Raw genomic sequence first — 20,709 nt, forward strand, 5'->3', positions numbered from 1 at the left:
ACCCCAGCACTGCCAAACACGCGTCCTGCACCCAACCCTGGACTGCACAACCCACCTTGTTTCTATTATAGAGAGGACCAGAAAATCTGACCCCTGCTAAACCTGAAAGAAAAACAGATTGCCCTTTATTGCAGCATGAATAAACCTGTACTCTTGTGTGTTTACTGGTAGGAATTGTCCATGCAGCTACAATTAAAGAAAAAATCACATTTATTTTATTTTGAGATATCTCTTTGTCAAGGTTGTCCTGGCAAGAGAAGGCGGCAGGAAATAAAATCAAAGGCAAAAATGATCATTCAAACAGAACAAAGACACAGTCATAAACAACAATACAAAATTTAAAACAATTCCAATTTACCGATACAACAAATGAAAGAGTTTCAAATTCACAGGGAGGAACAGATCATTTAACAGGGGTCTGATTACACCTGTTTAAAAGAATGGTGTTGATGGCAGTTCGGATACCCCATCACGGAACGGTTTCATTGAAAAAGGAAAATAGAAAGCTGACCTTCAATTCTAAATCAAGTGTAAAATAATCAATGCAAGATCTCCAGAAAACGGTGCTGTGCGGTTTAGGATATGTATTGGTGTTTACTGTTTTAGCGTTTAACCCTTTAGGGCCTTGGGAGTCACTCATTTCCACACATGTGGCCCTAACACAGCCTTCTGTCACCTGGACTGGGCTAGCTCTCGCTGACTGGTGTCCTGGCTTACTTGTTTTTGGCTGAGTGGATTATATGGATGGACAAGGAGCACTGAGACTAGATTGTCATTACCCTTTCATCTTCACCACAAGGGTGTGTAATCTCCCTAAATCACCACTAGGGAGATATCTGCCTTCTGTCCAACGACTTCTCCAGTTAGGGCCTGCCAAGACCTGAATCGCCACTGGGGGGCAGTATTGCAAATATGCAATGCAAATATTGTTAACGTAATCGTTCGCTATGTCAAGTTATTTATCAAACACATTTGAGGGCAAGGGTTTGAGATTCCTAACATGTTGTGTTTTGGAGTCTTCAGCAGGGGAGAGTATGGATCGAGAGAGACACCTGGTGGGGGTTCTGCAGAATTACAGGTTGGGGAAGAATCATTGGTGCCCCACCATAGGCAATATATTCTAGAACTCCAGAACTATCATGTCAATTCAGTAAAGCTTTGTTAATCTCTATGCTTTCTTTTTTTCACGTTGTGCTGCTGTTTTATGTTGAACGTTTGCAGTTTTTTTCTGTTCTAAAAACTAATTGATCTTACACCCTTTTTTAAAAATATATATTTTAGGAGATGCTTTGTTGCCATACGAAAGAGCGTGTCCATCTGTCTGTCTGTCTTCCTGTTTATCTGTCTGAAATAAGTAGGAGTATTTAAAAACAAAAAGAAATGATAGGATTGACCATTTTAAATGAAACATAACATGGATTTATATATACATTCTGTTAGGGAGAGCTCTGATCTGAGAACTGTAGACGCTGATTACGAATGAGCAAAGAATTCAATTAGATTTTGAAACTTTTAAGTACAACTCACAAACTTTGCTGGAAGGTACGGTTTATTCCACCTTTCCAAAGCACCACTGATACAGAAGCTGAAAACCACAGTGGTCAAGGAAGCTTGCCCAGTCATAGGCACCCACACAGGGACAGAAAGAGCTCTTACCCAGAGTAGCTAAGGGAGCTGGGCTGCCCTCTGCTGGCCAGTTAAAAGTAGAGCATCCTTAACAGAACCAAACCACGTTCTGAACCGTGAACGGAACCCAATCCAAGAGCAGTGCCAGGTTTACAAAGAATTTTACTCCTGTGAAAAAAATGTATAGAAAATTCAAAAATCTCCTAATTATCAAAACCAGTAAACAATTTGTGCAACAGTAAAATCTCTTTTTAGTTTAATAGAGGTAATCTTGCTATGAGCCCCAGTAAAATGCAATACAGGGAGACCTTTTTTTTTTTATTGTACTGACCTGGTACAATCCAGCCCCTGTGCTTGCTTTTATTTCAAGATTCTTCCAGTTTGATTTCCTGTTGTGTTGTTATCTCCTCTTCTTAATCGTTTGCTTTTGCGAATTTGTCATTCTGTTTATTTTCTTCTATTTGTGACCCCTGCCTCCCAGCGGGCGGCGGGTCGGGTCTCGTTAACGTTAGCTCTTCTTTCGCCCTCCTGTTTGTTTGGCATGTTGACGTCATGTTATGTTTTTTTGCAGAGGAACCCCATAACGATACGTCCTCTCTGAACCACACTGACTATTACAGTGGTGAGTGTGCAGTGACTGTACTGCCCTGACCCAGTGTCCTAACCCAGCTACCACCTAACCCAGCTCTCACCCCTGCACCCACTAAACACATCCACAGTATATACAGAGATAGGAAATCCAGGGCTTGGCCGTTCCAGTCATGGAGAGCCAGGTATAGAGAGGATGAGTGGGAACGCTCATGGGGTACTCTAGTCATTCCTCAAATGAGGATAGCCATCCTCGTGAGTGAAGTAACCACACCACTCCATCCATGTGAGTGGTGTATGTAATTAAACAGCTTTCCTCTGCTCAATCTCCTTACCTGCCTAACAACGCACAAGAACTTGGAACAGTGCGATCCGCCCGGTCGTTCTGTCATTGGATTGGAACGAATCCAAGAAACAATGTCACTCAGTAGCATCAAATGGGAAGAAGTCATTTGATGCTAGATCTTGAAACTACCAAAAAGCACACCTTCAATTGGGATATTTAGTGGAGCACTGTGCTTCCCTGAGATGAAGTTTAAGTGCGCAACCCCTGGACCATTACAAAGGGGGAGAGAGCTTGGGGTGTCAGTCAGTTCTGGTTGTCTGCAATAATTCATCCACAGCAAGGTGGCACCAGACACAGTTTAAAGCTACTGGAGAGGTTACCAATACAGTTAAAGTTACTTGGAATTTAAAGGCAAAATTGGTCGGTGGTTCTGCCAGCGATGGTGAGTGAGATCCTCTAGAGCAAGAAAACTGGAGAATCACAAATTAATTCCTGTAGTTCAAACTCAGCTTCAGAGTTTTAGCAGCAGATTGTTGCTCTTCCTCATAAGAGTGATGTGTGTGTGTGGATTGGAGTGTGGATGGGTGGGGGGATGCTTGTAATATTTGTAAGATTCGGGTCAAACATTGATAATCTCCTGAGCCTGGCTTTGATTGGAGAGATCCAGTGGTAAAAGCAGTAATTCAGCTTGACTCACTCACAGCATCCCCCTCCTTAGATTTAGACCTTCAGTTACTAATTACGGCATTCCTATGGATTGACCCTTAATAGACCCGTCAGCTTCTCCTGTAGCAGGTTAGAAAACAAGAGGACTGTTATGTAGCAGTTTGAGCCATTCCAGGTTTTAGTGAACTCCATCTGTGAGCGGCATCCGTGAAAAGCGCATTTTCAGATCATGTGCACATGCTCTAATTAAGCGCTGGAGCAAACATGAAATACCTCAAACTGCAGTCCATCCCGTGCCTGGTTATTCCAGCCTAACCTTGAAGCTAACCCTAAACTAATATCTACTAATAATGAACTCTGATTCAGATGTAGACAAGTTGCGTGCAATTGTTATAAAGGAGAAATGTATGGGGCTGTAAGCCACCCTATATAAAAAAAACAACTGCAGTTTATCGGTGTACTAGATGAGTAAAGTTGGGTCACGTTACTGCAGAACAGTAGAATGAAGCAACATTTTTGCTGCACTGTAAGCGCATGTGTCAGCCTACAGGAGCTAAATGAACAGTGCTAGGACTGGTTACTGTTACAGTCTGGTTATATAGTACATGTCATCTGACTACACTGCAGTATTTGAACCCGTTTCCATTCATTTCCACTGTGTAAACTGCAGGTGTTTTATTACATGGGTAAGGCAATAGAACTTCTTTACTAACCCTTCACTTTCTCTCCCCTGATGGTTCACTTGCCTGCTCTCCGATATTGATAAGGGGAAAAAAGAAACAATGGGGACTTGACGACTCTTTATTTCTTATTTAACAGCTTCATAAAACAAGCAAGTTCAAGACTCCTTGTCACCTTTTTCAAACTTTTATTTGTGTCTTTAATGAACTCCTATTTTTCTCGAGAGTGCTTAAGATTTGTAAACTAAACTAAAATATGCTTTATATTGGTTGTAACTGGAGTCTTAAGCTGAGGGAATATGAAGCCACTTTGTGGCTTGGAACTTGGTTTTTGGAGACAGGTTTCAGGCAACTGCACGGCACTCCAGGGGAGACTGGGTTTGATACAGCAAAGTTGCCTCAAACTAGGTCTCCTGGAAGTGTTTCAAGCCACTGGTCCTGAAAAAGTGGCTTTGTGCTCCCTCAGCTTTTGTGTTCTTCATTCACAAAATATGAGTTAATCAAAGACTGGGGTAAAAGCTTTGCTGTCGAGCCCCTATGTTTCTTTTTGGTACCGCTGAATGTGGTGTGATGAAAGTTGAGGGTGGATTGATTTAAGGAAGGTGTCTGTGCGTTCTCTCAGCTCGCGGAGTTCCGGAGACCGCGCCTGCCTTTCTCTCTCCCACGGGAACAGCGAGCTCCAAGACGGTGCTGCGCGGAGAGGATCTGCTTCTGGAGTGTATTGCCTCGGGAGTGTGAGTCTCACAGGACAGAAGAGCACATAGCAGTGGCAAAGGCCAGGTTAAATCAAGTGGCTCCTTAATTTAGACACTAGTTATTAATCTGGGCATTGATTTCCTTTATTGAAACTACATTATTGGTGTCTACCCCCGATAATCCACCTCCATTTTGGATTTCTTAACGTTCAGCCTATTATCTCCTAAACAATTGTTTTAAATAAATACCATCCACTTGTGAACACTCAATAGTGCTAACATTTCGTCTTTCCCATTTAAAACAATCCCTTTAATATAGTCATTTTCCTTTTGCAGTATGTTTTCAGTGATCGGATAGGAGCCTATATTATACAGAGAAAAGTAAAAGACATGTTGAAATAACATAACATTGTACCCCTTGAGTCTAGTCTCCATATAAGGAAAGAACCTTGGGGAATGATAAAGGTGTGGTTTGAAACGAGCGACTGCTGTAAAACCAGCACTTTATGATCATAATATAACCAACCGAGACGACATTGACTATCTCTGGGCCACTTAAGGGCTTTAATCGACAAGCTGAGGTGTTTAAAAAGATTCCAAAATATGATCAAATGTATCCAATCACAGCAGCCCCTTCGTTGAAACCACACCCCCGTCCCTCCCCTAGGTCCTTTCCTCTTATGCGAATGAGCCTTGACCCTTACAGTAAGTGTTGACCCTTGCTTTTGACCCGGATGAAAGTAACTTTGTACCGGCGTTGCCCCCCTCAAGGCCCACCCCCGATATCAAGTGGTTTAAGAGGGGGGGGGATCTCCCCGCCCTGAAGACGAAGCTTGAGAACTTCAACAAGACTCTGCGCATCACCGGGGTATCGGAGGAGGACTCGGGGGAGTACTTCTGTCTCGCCAACAACAAGATGGGGGGGACCCGCCACGTGGTGGCTGTCACAGTGCAAGGTGAACTGTTGCTGTCGTCTTCGTCAGCATTTTTAGCCTTCTTAAAGAAGTAGTTTGTAATAGAATTTCCTAATGCTCTTTTCACTGCGTCAAGAGGACTGACTGAATCAAATGACAACAGTTGTGCGGGAGATGTAGGTCATGTGACTTAGCTTTGGCTGTTATGCAAGTTCCGGCTTGCATGACTAAAGCACTGCCCATAGGGATCAGGGGATCTGTGTGCAGCCAGGGGGCCATTTCCCAAAAGCTACTCTAACTTTACCAGGATCGTGAGAGCTTCATAAGAACAGCTTTTGTAAACTGCAGTGTTTCCCAAACTGTTAAGTGTCTCCAGACTTTGTTGAACTTTAATCTGTGTTGAAATATATGGATGAACATACATATAGCCATCGACTTATTTATAATAAATACTGTGTTTAAAAGAGATCCTGTTCTGTTCAATAGCTTTATGTCTCTTTTTTCGTGACACACAGCTGCCCCCTACTGGCTGAATAAGCCCACTAACCTCGTCCTGGCCCCTGAAGAAGATGGGAGGCTGGTATGTCGAGCCAATGGGAACCCCAAACCCACCATCCAGTGGCTGGTCAACGGAGAGGCCATAGAGAGTGAGTGCTCCATGCTCTGGGAGCCCCTCTTAGTTGGTTATCTGTTTGTGATTGAAGCAGTGGCTATCAGGAATCTCTTCTTTCTTCATTCCCTACTGTAGATGCCTCCCCAAACCCGAGCCGCAAGGTTTCCGGTGACACCATCGTCTTCCGTTCGGTGCAGATAGGCGGCAGCGCTGTGTACCAGTGCATCGCCTCCAACAAGCATGGCTACCTGCTGGCTAACGCCTTTGTTAATGTACTGGGTAAGCGGTCTCTGAGATTCTGGGTTATAGAGTTCTGAGGGAGTCTGGGTAATGGAGTTCTGAGGGAGTCTGGGCAATGGAAGTTCGGAGAGAGTCTGGGTATTATTATTATTATTATTTATTTCTTAGCAGACGCCCTTATCCAGGGTGACTTACAATCGTAAGCAAATACATTTCAAGTGTTACAATACAAGTAATACAATAAGAGCAAGAAATATAATATATGGGCAGCAGTGTGGAGTAGTGGTTAGGGCTCTGGACTCTTGACCGGAGGGTTGTGGGTTCAATCCCCAGTGGGGGACACTGCTGTTGTACCCTTGAGCAAGGTACTTTACCTAGATTGCTCCAGTAAAAACCCAACTGTATAAATGGGTAATTGTATGTAAAATAATGTGATATCTGTATAATGTGAAATAATGTATAATGTGATATCTTGTAACAATTGTCTGCTAAGAAATAAATAATAATAATAATAATAACTTTTGTTCAAGTGTGACAAACCACAATTCAATAATACAGCAGATAATAGTGATAGTTACATCAGGATATGATTAAATAGTGATAGTTACATCAGGATATGATTAAATACAAAATACTACAGGTTAAACACTTGGCAAAGGAAGTTCTGAGGGAGTCTGGGTAATGGAGTTCTGAGGGAGTCTGGGTAATGGAGTTCTGAGGGAGTCTGGATAATTGAGTTCTGAGGGAGTCTGGGTAAATGAAGTTCTGAGGGAGTCTTGGTAATGGTGTTCTGAGGGAGTCTGGGTAATGGAGTTCTGAGGGAGTCTGAGTAATGGAGTTCTGAGGGAGTCTGGGTAATGGAGTTCTAAAGAGTGATGGGGATTTCTTCCAGACATGCCGCCGCGTATGCTGGCCCCGTGGAACCAGCTTATCAAGGTGATCGAGAACAACCGCACCCTCCTCGACTGCCCCTACTTTGGCTCTCCTCTGCCCACGCTGCGCTGGTGAGTACAGGGGCTGTGCCACCAGGTTCCGGACTATGGTTTTGATTTTGTGCAGCCACAGCAGACCCCTGTAACAACAAATGTATTTCTCCTGGTTTGGGCGGCTTGCGTTTTGATTCCTTCTCCTACAAGCTTTCATGTTACCTTCCATGATAAAGTGAAGCCACATTAAGTATTAAAGCTGAAAGTTATTGTAGCTAACAATGCAGTTCCATGAATGTGGTTTGAGAAGCAGCTGATGTAGTGCAGGGTTGGATACAGGTCCAGCCGCTTTGCCGGTGCAGTTGGATTTGTTGTTCCCTGTCTCTGTTTGTTCCTGTAGGTTTAAGAACGGACAGGGCAGTAACCTGGACGGGGGGCAGTACCGCGTCTACGACAACGGAACTCTGGAGATCAAGCGTGCTCGCAAGGAGGACCAGGGCACCTACACCTGCGTGGCGACAAACATCCTGGGCAAGGCCGAGAACCAGGTCCGCCTCGAGGTCAAAGGTCAGAGAAACTCAGCATTCCTCAGGGCTTCTCCTAACTTTCCAACTGGACAGCTAAAGCCCTCATTTTTGAAGTGTGATCTTAGAGTTTCTGTGTAAAGTGATGTTTAGCAATCAACAAGCCAAACTTTGACTCCCCTTTTTTTGTAAGAGGGAACAAAACGGTTAACTGAATTTCCTATTGAGAAGGAATCTGGTCCTTTATTAGCACTATAGGGGTCTTCAAGCACACAGTATATCTTGGTTTACATTGAGGTTTCCTCGCAGTGTAGTACTGATGGTTCTGGTCCTGTTTCAGAGCCCACTCGGATCATCCGAGCCCCGGAAGATCTGATTGCGAAGCAAGGCACGCCGGCCCGATTCGACTGCCGCATCAAGCACGACCCTACCATGCGCCTCACCGTCACCTGGCTCAAAGATGACAAAGCGCTGACCATGGGCTGGAGGTGAGCGGCAGTTCCATCACTCACCTGACAGGGGGCGACAGAGGGCTTCAATCGCACACACACACATTGCTAAAACATGATATGCTCCCAGTGTCTAATAATTATTCCTGATCAGAGTTTATATTACGTGCTGGAAATGTAAACTGGACAACATGAAATGCGTTCTGGTCAAAGCTGAAGACTCTTTAATTGTGCCTAATTCATTTGAAGTGCCAGCTTTGCGTTGCGTCTGCCCTAATGTGTTGTATTGTTATGTTGTATTTTGAAGAGGTTTTGTACGGACTGTAGGAAAGTGGTTGAAGGAGGTGGAGGGAATGTTCTATCCCAGGTAGGACCTCCGGACAATAACAGCCATGAATATGTAACAAAAAACAAACCTATATTTTGGGGCTTAAATCATCTCTTAAAATAATTTCATATCATTTGACAACTAGTGTGGAGCTAAAACAGTCTATTTCTTTATTAACTATCCAATTATTTATTATTATTTTGCAACATGCAATATGCTGTGTCATAAATAATCACTAACATCAAATACATTTTCAAACACGCCTTTTAGAAATTGTGCAATCTGATTCTTGAATATACTTTTGAAATAGTTCTAGCCTATTTTTAAGTGGTTATGACGTTTTTCCAACAGTATAAAAACCCCACCACGCAATCCTTAAATGCAGTCAATTCATTTAAAATGAGCATATCTAAAGCACATTTTTACCCTGACAAAAACAGAAAGCCTGCTTATTAAGATTCATTACCAGTGGCAATTGAGGATTGTCTTGAATGACTTGTTAACGCTGAATATAAATCAATTTCACAAGCTCTGATCAGCACCACAGCGTAATAACCAAGTATCAGCTTTAACCAAGCGCATCATATTCATATATATATATACACAGGCTGTCCTAACAAAGGTTACTCACTGTCATTGCAGTGCATTTTGTTTTATCATTGACTACAATTCATCACGCAGCTTACAAACTAAACACCCAGCTATCCCCTGCCCTGACTCTGTACTCTCACCTCTGTGTCTGCCTTTCTTTCCTCTTCGTACTCCCTCTACCTCATCCTGGCTCTTTCCCCCACACCGCTCCTCACTTTTAGTCATCCTATTTCCTATTCCCCCCTCTCCTCTTACCCCCTCTCGCCCTCTTTAATTTTCTTTCTCTCCCCTTTCCCCTCTCTCTCAATCATGTCCCTGCAACTTTTGCCCTTCCACCTCTTCCCCCTCTCCCTTACTCATACTCTGCATCTTTAACCCCCCCTCTCTTCTAACCCCTGCAGGGTGAAGAAAGACGAGGAATCAATGACCATCCGAAATGTGAATGAGAACGACGAGGGTCTGTACACCTGTGTGGTGAGCACTGAGCTGGATGAAGACTCTGCCACAGCGCGCCTCACTGTCCTGGGTACGCCTGTATTGAGCTCCATCACACCAATACATGCACACACGCACACGCGCACACACACACACACACACACACACACACACACACACACACACACACCCCGTACACCACACGCGCACACACACACCCACCCACACACACACACCCACACACACACATACACACACAGACACGCACACACACACACACACCGTACACCACACGCGCACACACACACACACCCACACACACACACACGCACACCACACTCACACATACACACACAGACACACACACACACACCGTACACCACACGCGCACACACACACACACACGCACACGCACACACACACACATACACACACAGACACGCACACACGCACACACACACACACCGTACACCACACACGCGCACACACACACACATACACACACACAAACACACACACACTGATGTGGACACAGATGGTATGCCATGGTAGAAGCAAAGCAAAGTGCAGTAAAGGAGAGTAAAACACCTTTGCACACATACATATGTGGTAAAAAATAATAATAATAATAATAATAATAATAATAATAATAATAATAATAATAATAATAATTACTAGGAATTCTGTTACTTGACTAACTAGTAATGATGGTTTTTCAAACAAAGCATAAGTAAATGAAAGAAAGCCCCATTGCTTCAAACCCACAAGCTTATGCACCCCAGTGCTTTAACCGTATCCCCTAAACCCAGTCCCTTCGACGCTACTACCCTAAAATGAGTTTGAATTGCAATACTAACGGAAAACTAACATTTGACTCTTAACTTTTCACATCACAGCTTCAACCTTAACCTCTACCAGCCGTACTGGAATAATTCCAGGTAACGTTTGTTTGTTTCTTTGTTAATTTGAGTTGTTTTAACTGCTATTTTTATGTCTAATGAATAAAGCTATTAAAATTATTTATATATCCTGCTCGCTACCCAAGCCGTACAGAGACTGCATGACTGTAGATCAGTGAGTCCTGCCATTTCTAGAGGAGATGTCTGTGTGTCACACACTTGTACAGATGTGTAGAGACCTGCTTCAATTTTAATGAAACTGTGGCTGGCCGTTCTTTATGGGGTGGATTATTAAGAGATAGTCTTTATGTTTGTAAGGACCCAAACCAAAGTGGACAAAATCTGTAGGTTTTAGGAGGAAGGAGAGAGTGTGTTTGAAAGTGTTTAATACCACCCCCCCACCCCCCCCCCACCCCTCCCTATAGACCGCCCAGACCCCCCTGTGGACCTGGAGCTGACGGACCCTTCAGAGAAGAGCGTGAGGCTCACCTGGATACCCCAGGATGATAACCACAGTCCAATTACAGGTCAGTCATCCAGCTCGCCTACCTGCCATCCTTCCTCCTTCCCTCCCTTCACCTCAAAGGTGATTCCTTGTCCTCCTTGTCCACCGGGAGAATCTCTCCCGTTCTCATTTCTGCTTGCCTCCTAACTCTGTAACTCTTCCTCACTCTCTCGGTCCTCTCTGTCTCTTCTCAGAGTTCCTCGTTCAGTATGAAGAGGACCGATGGGAGAGAGGGAAGTGGCACAATCTCTCCAGTTACCCCGGCAACCTCAACTCCGTCATCCTGCAGCTCTCTCCCTACGTCAACTACCAGTTCCGCGTCCTGGCTATCAATGAGATCGGAGCCAGCAACCCCAGCCGGCCGTCCGAGCGCTACCAGACCAACGGGGCCCGTGAGTGACCAGGGAGTGGGGGGATTACAGGGCTTTAAACTCGCACTAGCCCAGCACCCAGTCCTGGGTTTCACAAATGTATATAACAATGCCCAGGTGCCAGGAGGTTGAACAATCGGGCTGCTGGTAAATCAACTCTGAACTCATTAATCACAGCACGAGTAAGTCTCACCTGTAGGTTTACTAATAGGAGTTTTTCACAGAGCTGTAAAGGAGGAACAATTTATTTAAGATCAAACTCCTGATCATTTGAATAACATGCTTAATTGAAGGTATTTCTGAACCCAGGACTGGGTGCAGGGCTCGTGTGAGTTTCAAGCCGTGGGCATTGTCATTGTGGTGTGTGTGTGGTATGACAGTCGGGCCACTGTGGCATTCAAAGTTCTTCATTTTTTATTTTGGTAGCAGTGAGGTCCTGTACAGAGTGCTTTTCAGCCCGGTTTCCAAGCATGGTTTGTTTGGCTCTGACGTGCGCTGTGTGTGTGTGTTTCAGCTCCAGAGTTGATTCCCCAGGGGATTCGCGGTAAGGGGTCCAAGAAGACGAACATGGAGATCACCTGGGAGGTAAGAGTGGCCTTTGAAAGTTACAGGAGACATGGTATGGGAATATACTGTGAACATTACACAGTACCTGAAAAAGCCTTTTCCTCCAAAGTTTCACATGCACCATTTTTCTGAACAGGAGAAAAATATCTTACGAAACTACAGGGTGTCCAATAAAGTATTTCTTTCAGGTGTGAAATGCCTTTAAGCAAAGAGGAACTAATGCAGGTCATTATGATGTGTGATGTGGATTGTCAATGGGGTGTGGCCACCTGATTTAACAGGGAACATCCTGATCAGCATAATATATGACATCAGCTGTTTTGTGGGACACCCTGTGGAAATAAACAGCTTAAAAACGCATTGATTAAACTGTGAATAGATTCCGCAGGACGGGGAGTGCATTGTGACCTATTGTGTCGCTCCCTCCCTGTGTAGATGGTTCCGGGGATGGATCACAACGGGCCTAACTTTCGCTACGTGGTGTGGTGGCGGCGGAGGGACTCCCGTGAGGAGTGGAAGAACATCACGACCACGTACCTGAAGTACGTCGTGACCGACACCGACACCTACATCCCCTATGAGATCAGAGTGCAGGCACAGAACGACTTCGGGCTGGGCCCTGAGGGCCCCATAGTGATCGGCTATTCAGGGGAGGACTGTGAGTACCACCTTAACCACCTACTGGTTAATGTCGGGGGACTGAGATGGGAGGCAGTGTGGCCTAGTGGTGTAAGATAAGAGACTGGGAGAGATAAAGTGTGCTCTGATGTTAGAGCTTAGGACTGGGAGGGAAGCAGTGCGACCTCGTGGTTAGAGCTGAGGTTGTCAACACTTGAGTACATCTTAACACTTTTGGCCCTGGTTTCTTTCCAGACCCCAGGGCAGCTCCCAGCAACTTACGGGTCAGGCCATCCGCTACCAAGACCGTGGTGTACTGGAGCCACGTCTCAGCAGAGAGCGTGCAAGGGGAGCTGAAGGAATACAAGGTCAGCCAGATTCTTTAGATCTGCCCTCTCAGGAAGATTTGGACATAGCATTGTGAGGGAAATCGGACGTTAATGCAATCAGTAAAAGTTCATTTTGTCAGAGTATTTTTCTAATACTTTGGTAAGGTTAGTGCATGACCTTGATCAGTGCTGGTATGATCTGGGCTGTTCAGTGTGTAAGTACTGTATCAGATATGGGTTGTTGGAGTCCCCCCCCCGGTATGGCTCCAGGTGGGGGGGACACTGTGCAGTGAATCTGAAGAATTCTAACCATTGCTCCTGCAGGTGTATTACACGCGGGAGAGCAGCCAGCTCAGGGGACTCAGTGTGTCTCGGGTCAAGAAATCGACCAGCTTTACCTCCTGGACGTCCAGGCCCTCGGGCGTGGTGTCCGGTCTCATCCCCTACAGCAACTACAAGCTGTACATGGTGGCGGTAAACGGCAGGGGGGAGGGGCCTCCCTCCGTCACGGTGGACTTCCAGACCCCCGAGGGAGGTATGCCCCAGTGTGCACATTCCATTTCTCTGAGCAGATTGGGAGTGTTCTAGTGGATGAACCCTTAGAAAAGTGCACCATAATAAAAGCAAAATGTAACAGTATGGTAATTAATAGAGAAGCACTGGAAAGCCCAGAGAGGTATGGTTACACATATATAAAAAAAAAAAAAAATGCCAAACCTAAAAACTGTAAACTTACTGTGTCTATTTACTGTGGTAATATTTTATAAGGGAATGCATACAGTATGTTACACCAGCTAATATGTCTCCTTGTTCTCCAGTGCCTGCTGTCCCGAAATACTTACGAATTCAGCAGAGGAACGTGGACGCCATATACCTGGACTGGGACCACCCAGTGGAGCCTAACGGCATCATCACAGGATACCTCCTCAAGTACCAGACTGGTGAGCTGTTCACACTTCCCATCCGACTTGGGAATAAAACTATACAGTACAAAGATATCTGAGAAGCAGTAACTTCCCTGTGATTGTGACCAGCGTTCTCATTCTGACTCAGGACACTATGCATGGGCAGTGCTTTGAGAAATCCCTGTCTTTGTAGTATTTATTGTGCGATATGGAAATGTGGAATTTCAGGCAGGGTTCATGTACTGATAATGATATGTATGTGCAACTCCAGATCGATAGAAAATTTGGAGCATGCGCATACTTTTTAATTGAGGTAAAGGCAGTGATAATATTTTCTCAGATGGGGACGTTCAGTATAATTTCTTTCTGTTTCTTTGGTAGGGTTTAAAATGCTAAATAAGGTTGTCTTTTGCCTACAAATCAAAGGATTGCTCAAGCACCGAGCGCTTATAATATCCTGGAAGTCCATGCGTGAGTGTGTGCGTGTGTGTCCGCTCTGACCGAGCTCTGCCTCCTCTTTCCTCCAGTGAATGGGTCTCGGACTGGCAAGATGATAACAGAGAACCTCTCTGCCAACACCACAAGTTACACGCTGCGACTGAGTGACCGCTACACGCGATACAAGTTCTACCTGAGCGCCCGGACGCAAGTGGGTACGGGAGAGGTGTACATCGAGGAGTCTCCCGACTTTGCCAACGAAGGTAGGAGCTGCGTGGCCTGGGTTAACCCTTGCAGGGGAGACAGAAATACTGCCCATAGCAGCTGGTCTGGCAGTGGTGTTGGGGATATAGTCTGGAAATAGAAGATCCTGGTTGTAGAAAGTGTGGCCTTGCGGTTGGAACTGAGGCCTGGGAATCTGAACCTTGCAGTAGATACAGTTGTGCTTAATGTGGTGGTCTTGCGAGGCCACCAAAATCATTTTGCATGTAATTTGAGATGGAATTAGTTGCAGTAATTGTCCATATGCAATATTCAGTTGTTCCTTCATGTTTGAAAATCCACTCCAGAGTTTATTTTAAAACGTTTTGATGGGCTCCATAATGACGCTGTTTGATTCTTTTTTTAATGGTTTTCTTGTGGAATGCCCTGGGATCATTTATGATGAAAGGCAATATATAAGTGTAAGGTGTTTTGTATTATTATTGTTCTACTATAATTTGTTTCTGCAGTCGTTGAGAATAATTCTTCAATGTGGCGCAGGTTCTGCATGTCTATGTGTTGTCTGTGTTGGATGTTGGTGAGATAACCTTCTTTTGGATTTGCTTCCTGGAGTGACAGACATTCTTCCTATTAACTGTTTTTCTCTTTCTCGATCTCCTTTACTTCCTGTGTGTCTTTTTTTCTTCTTTTCCTTATCTCTCTCCTGTCTCCTCCTTCTCCCCCTCCTTTGGTGTTGACTGAAGTGAATGCCAGCTCAGGTACTGTCCCAGCTGGAGTAGGTAACGGGAAATGGGCAGAGTCTGGCTGTCTGTCCGTCTGCCCGTCCGTCCATATCTGTGCAGCACAGCCTGTGACCGAGTCAGCCAGTACAGAGCCAGTTTATGAAAGGGATGCAATGATTGAACCATATATTCATATGTGATATTTATATGTGATATTCATATGTGACATGTCCAAAAAGCACAGTAGCGGGGAGCAAATCAAAAACAAACATGGTATCTGATTGGTTCTTAAGGTATTTTGGGATCATTGCACCTCAGAGCTCCTCTCTATGAACTGTGCATCTCTTTCCTGTGCACTGTACTGGAACCAGCAATCTGGCTGTAGTGCACAGTCTGTCTGTCTTGCTGCCTGCCTGCCTGTCTGTCTGTCTGTCTGTACTACACAGTCTATAGATCCTCTCCCTCAGAGATCGAAGTCATAAACTTGAACCCACGTTTGTACATTCACGAGAGTCCTGCATTTGTGAAGCACAGCCGGCCAAACTTCAAGGGTGCACCACACTCTTATCAAATAACATTCCTAATTTAATAATCACTCATATATCAACAATTAGTGGTTATCTCTGCACTGTAGATGTGATCCAAAAACAACTGCCATGGCAATCCAAACTCTCAAACTCGTGACTGAGTTCCAGTATACATACCTTTACAATTCTCGATTTCGATCGCTGACGGCCCTCCAATCACTGCCCCTCAGCCCGCTGTATTGGGTTTGTCTCAGAGCATGCAGATGAACCAGTCTCACCCCCCTCCTGAAACCGACACAACAGGAAAAGCGTCCCTGTGTTCCTTCCTAATGACTCCTCACTGAGAATGTATTTGTCTGTTGTTAATTACTGGCATGCGTTTGTAAAATATCAATGAGCGTCTTGTCCAAGTAACTTATTTAAGGGTTACCCTGTCCATTTAAAAGATTAAAACACTGGGAAGCAGCGTGAAAGGGGGTGGGTTTGAGTAGCTCAGTGGCTAGAGTGCTGGGCTGCAGTGTGGAAGGTAGTGGGTTTGAGTAGTTTAGTGGTTAGTTAGAATGCTGCGTTGCAGTGTGGAAGGTAGTGGGTTTGAGTAGTTTAGTGGTTAGTTAGAATGCTGCGTTGCAGTGTGGAAGGTAGTGGGTTTGAATAGCTCAGTGGTTACAGTGCTGGGCTGCAGAGTGGAAGGCAGTGCATTTGAGTAGCTCAGTGGTTAGAGTCCTGGGCTTCAGTGTGGAAGAGAGCAGGTTCCAGTAGCTCAGAAGAAAGTAATAGGTTTGAGAAGGTTAACGGTTAGAGTGAATGTAATGTATTTTAATTCTGCATATTAGGAATCTGACCAGAACAGAAAAAAATACTTGCTGCACTCACTGAATTCTGTAACGTGACCATTTAAGGCAGCTTGGGTTCCCTCAAGAACCTGTTGAAAGGTGCGTTGAATTATTCTGTGAAATTCCAGGTAGACAGCAGCACCCATTCCCCACCAGTAGACATATTCACTGGTGCTAGTTGGTGACTCTGGTTTCAAGTGCTTGAAACCAAACAACGGAGATACTTAGGTGTATGATGGCATGGCCACTATTTTTTCTTCTTTGATGTTAAAATTCATGAACTCATGATGTCATTCTATTCCAAAGCTCATGATGTAAAGGTTGTCAATTACAAACTGGATCATATTCTTCATGATCATCCAAGCGTTTGCCAGTTGCTGTAATTCTCTTAATTCTAGGCAAGAGCATGACTGCCTTTCTCTGCACACTGGTGGCAAGAGATAGGCTAAGCTTCAGCAATGCATGCATGTACTATTGACTGTGCAAATGAACTGCTTTGCTGCCACAGAAGGCTGTGATCTTTCTTGCAAAAGCATGAGCATCGCTTGTCAAAGAGTTTTTCCAAGTCTGCGGTGCAAAGAGCGATTGCTAAGATTGTAAAATCTATTTTCTTACCTCCTATTAGCACTATCCAAGATTGTCACTTTCCCCTTTTAATTCTGCTGTAGGTCTTTTGGCTCGTTTGCTTGTGTTTTATATTTCAGTTTGGAGGATGCTGAAATCTCAGACGACACTGCAGATGAAAAGTTGCTACTTTCTAGTACTTCCTGGTGTTGTAGGTCAAACTCACGCCAAATATCTGGTGGCATTCTGACCATGTGAGCTATAGCAAAAGTACCAGGATGCAGTGGTTCATCTACATTAAAAAGAATCAAGTGAATAACTAAAATAATGTCAGCAAAATAAAAGTGGACCCATTAATTGTGTTTATACAGCTAAAAAGAGGTAAGAAATGGATTGCTCACTGGTTTTATGAAGCAATATTATCCCAGGACTTTCAAGAGCTGCTCCTATCTGATTATAAGTCACGTTAGTATAAGATTCATCAAGATCAGGGAACCCAGAGAAACAGAGATGGGGAAAGGGATTAAGAAAGGGTCAGATTTACTCAGCTTTGTCTCAGTGCAAGGTTTCAACCACGTCATGTTTTAATTTAAGTAGATTTTTATTTATTTATAGTTTCTAAAACATTGACTTAAAAAGGTGTGAACATATCACAGGGATAAAAAGCCGACTATCTTGCTGTTGAATGTCTTGGCCACTAGGGGTCGATGACACTGCATTGCACACGCAAGGACCAGGGCAGCTCTGTTCCGGATGACAACAAAACTATCAAATGCAGCTGGGAGAATGTTGCTTTAAATGGTGAAATAATGAAATAGAAAATAGAAAAGCATGCATCTTTTCTTGAACTCCTGGAAGCTAAAATATGATAATGCTGTATATTAATTGCAGTTTCTTATAATACATTTATTTGCATAGCACATGGGTGAAACCAAAAGATTTGAAAAGGAATTTACTTTTAATTTCTGTTTTAAGTTAGACTTGGCGATTACAATCAGTAATGGTGTTATGTAACGCTTTTAGATAAGTAATCCACTTTTTCCCAATTGTAAATCTGAATCTCGTCTCCCTTTGCTCTCTATTAATCTGTACAAGGTTTAGGACAGTCTAGGAAGAGATCATTAAAAACAGAGCCCCTGTGTGTTTCTTTGAGTTCTGAATACTCTTCCAATGATCGCAAGCCATGTTGTACAGCCATCACTGAAAAGATGCATGTTAGAATTCCTGGGCTGTCCAGACTAAACCTAGCCTGGGTACCAGCTTCACTGTAGACCACCCAAGTCACCCGCATTTCGAGGGTCAGACCCTCAAATTGACAATAAAACCTGTAGACCTGCTACAGTCATTGTGTAACCCACAGAATAAAGCTTACATGTAAGATAACTGAAGTCAGCATTGTGTGTACCCTCCATTTACTGAGCAGCATTCCAGTTGGTGAAACTTGAGACCCTCTGCCTGGTACACAGGCTAGGCCAAACTAGGCCCGGTGGCAACAAGCCTTCATGTGCAATCAATATTGCTTTATTTATTTTATTTTTTTCTTGTGCTCCTTTCTGTTAATGTATTGATGTTTTCCCCTTCTTTAGTTGTTCCGTCGCTACCACCCACCCCAACGGTTTTGGTAACCTCTGATACCTCTCCCAGCACCACGGTCACAACTACTACTACTGCTACTACTGCTGCTCCCTCTCCCACTACAACTCCCACTACTACTACTGTCGCCATGACAACTACAACCAAGAGTCCTTTGTCAGCTATCACTCACATTCAAATGCGTGGTATTTCATTTGTCTCTTTGTTCTGTTTTACAAGGATTTCTGCTGTACGCTGTTATGTGTTTCAGTCCTTAATTGTACAGTATGTACACTGCAGTATAACGGGGTCTCGTGCCATTATAGTATAATATGGTCTTTGGCCATTGCAGTGTAACGTGTTCTTGTGCCACTTTATCTAGTGCTTTCTGCAGGGTAATTAAATTCCTGCTGTATTAATACAATGGGATGCTACCCTAGAGCAAATCTCCCACTACAGGATCATGCTGTTCTGTTCAACTGCACTGTGGTCTTGTAACAATACAGTATAATCCAGGCTTGTGGCAAAACAATCTAACGTGGCCTTGTCCTACTGGTGCAATTTTACGTTTGTCTTATGCCACTGCACTAAAACTGGACTATGTTCAATGTGCATGAGCGCCACTGGTGCAGTGTAATGTAATGTCTTGCGCCAAGGGTGTTATATAAAGTGCCTAGGCTCCACTGCAGTACAGCCTGAGCCTTGTGCTGCTGCAGTATAACGTGGTGTTGTACTATAAAGATTCGGAATCTGGAGTGTGAGTGTGTGTGCGTGTGTGCATGCGTGCGTGCGTGTGTGAGAGGTTGTGTGCCTGTCTTGCACACACCTCTGTATTAACACTGCCTCTCCAACCGGTTGTACCCAGAAACCCCTGTGAGCAGACAGATCTGGAACCTGACGGTCTCTCCGAACAGTAACTATGTTAACATCAGCTGGACTCACAACTTCCTTCCAGACACCACCGAGTTTGTCATTGAGTACACTGACAGTAAGGACCGGGAGCTTGCTCGCCAGCATCTGTGAATGATTTGACTTTCAGCTGGGGGCGAGGTGGAGGGGTCTAAGGAGAAGCCATCTTCGAAGGCTGAGACAAATTGAAGAGCTGAGTTAGGCACATTTAACAAGGCTTTCTTTAGTTTCCTCAATGGCAGTCCTTCTCTGAGGGAACATCTCTCAGCTCTTGTTCTATATTTGTCACCTGCTGGACAAGAAGCACTACGTGAAGCAATAACCTTGCGGATCCCATACCTTAGCTGTTCTTCAACCTTCTGCTTCTTTGTATGCTTAACCTGATACAAAAAGTAATAAAGCACCCCTGAATTGTGGTTGCGACAGAGCTCCCTTCCAAGATGGCATTCAGGGGGAGGAATCTGGCTCATGGCAATAGTTATCGGTCACACTGTAGCTAGTGCTGTGCCCTGGCTGATGTGTCAGTTGTGTGTTTTCTGTTCTCGGGTGGGCGAGTTCAGTTGTTGTCCCTCAGGGATTCTCCCATCACTCCCAGTTCCAGCTGGTTTATTTCTGCAGGTGAATCTGGTTTAAATCCCTTCGTCTTACCCGCCTGCAGCATGTGGCTGCCACAGTCAAAGATCACTCATATGAGTCACTTTTTTGTAAAACTGCTATTAATCAACCTCCATTATTTTGCCGACAGCATAATATATTCACAGCCCTCATGTTCTGCCAACATTTTTCTTTTCTGTTGTCTGAGGTTTAAAACCTTCCTCTCGCATCCTTCACACTGGATGCCCATTAGTTAACTTCCACCATCAGTGAGAGGTGGAGAGATTGAGTTCTGCCAGCCTGCAATCCTAACTGGGGTTGACAGAGTCCCAACTCCAGCTCATTATGGGGTTTACATGCAGGATAGTTTTATAAAGCCGATTTCTCAAATAGGTAGCTTCAGTCCGATTTAGCTATAAAATATAAAATGACAATACAGTGTAAAGGGGATGTAATTTTAATCCAAGCCTTTGAAAAACAGTTGATGGTGTTGGGGACCAGTAGAAGTGTTCTTCTGGAAGATGCAGACATGTGTTGTGGGTTTCCTAAAGGGACATCACTGAGCCTTATGAA

At 44.3% G+C, this 20,709-nt stretch overlaps 1 protein-coding gene across 30 annotated transcripts in view; it reads left to right on the forward strand.

Moving 5' to 3' along the window:
- nfasca (neurofascin homolog (chicken) a) overlaps positions 1-20,709 on the forward strand; it is a 63,150-nt gene that overhangs the window by 29,688 nt on the left and 12,753 nt on the right. For 10 of the 30 annotated variants that reach the window (XR_009309493.1, XR_009309495.1, XR_009309494.1 and 7 more), the window contains 22 exons: positions 2,198-2,248; positions 4,469-4,580; positions 5,313-5,497; positions 5,971-6,102; positions 6,204-6,347; positions 7,201-7,312; positions 7,635-7,801; positions 8,099-8,246; positions 8,515-8,574; positions 9,528-9,652; positions 10,458-10,499; positions 10,886-10,987; positions 11,160-11,357; positions 11,851-11,921; positions 12,339-12,561; positions 12,777-12,889; positions 13,175-13,385; positions 13,669-13,791; positions 14,283-14,456; positions 15,159-15,173; positions 18,648-18,839; positions 19,499-19,621. Coding sequence is in view for 27 of the 30 variants with exons in the window: in XM_033996314.3 (XP_033852205.3) it covers positions 2,198-2,248; positions 4,469-4,580; positions 5,313-5,497; positions 5,971-6,102; positions 6,204-6,347; positions 7,201-7,312; positions 7,635-7,801; positions 8,099-8,246; positions 8,515-8,574; positions 9,528-9,652; positions 10,458-10,499; positions 10,886-10,987; positions 11,160-11,357; positions 11,851-11,921; positions 12,339-12,561; positions 12,777-12,889; positions 13,175-13,385; positions 13,669-13,791; positions 14,283-14,456; positions 15,159-15,173; positions 18,648-18,839; positions 19,499-19,621 (2,823 nt within the window). In the remaining 3 variants the exon portion in view is untranslated. The remainder of the gene's footprint in view (positions 1-2,197; positions 2,249-4,468; positions 4,581-5,312; positions 5,498-5,970; positions 6,103-6,203; positions 6,348-7,200; positions 7,313-7,634; positions 7,802-8,098; positions 8,247-8,514; positions 8,575-9,527; positions 9,653-10,457; positions 10,500-10,885; positions 10,988-11,159; positions 11,358-11,850; positions 11,922-12,338; positions 12,562-12,776; positions 12,890-13,174; positions 13,386-13,668; positions 13,792-14,282; positions 14,457-15,158; positions 15,174-18,647; positions 18,840-19,498; positions 19,622-20,709) is intronic. The other 20 variants (XM_033996411.3, XM_059004682.1, XM_033996417.3 and 17 more) reach the window with 11 other exon arrangements.

The sequence above is a fragment of the Acipenser ruthenus genome, chromosome 30, assembly GCF_902713425.1.
Source record: "Acipenser ruthenus chromosome 30, fAciRut3.2 maternal haplotype, whole genome shotgun sequence".
In the NCBI taxonomy this organism is placed as follows: domain Eukaryota; kingdom Metazoa; phylum Chordata; class Actinopteri; order Acipenseriformes; family Acipenseridae; genus Acipenser; species Acipenser ruthenus.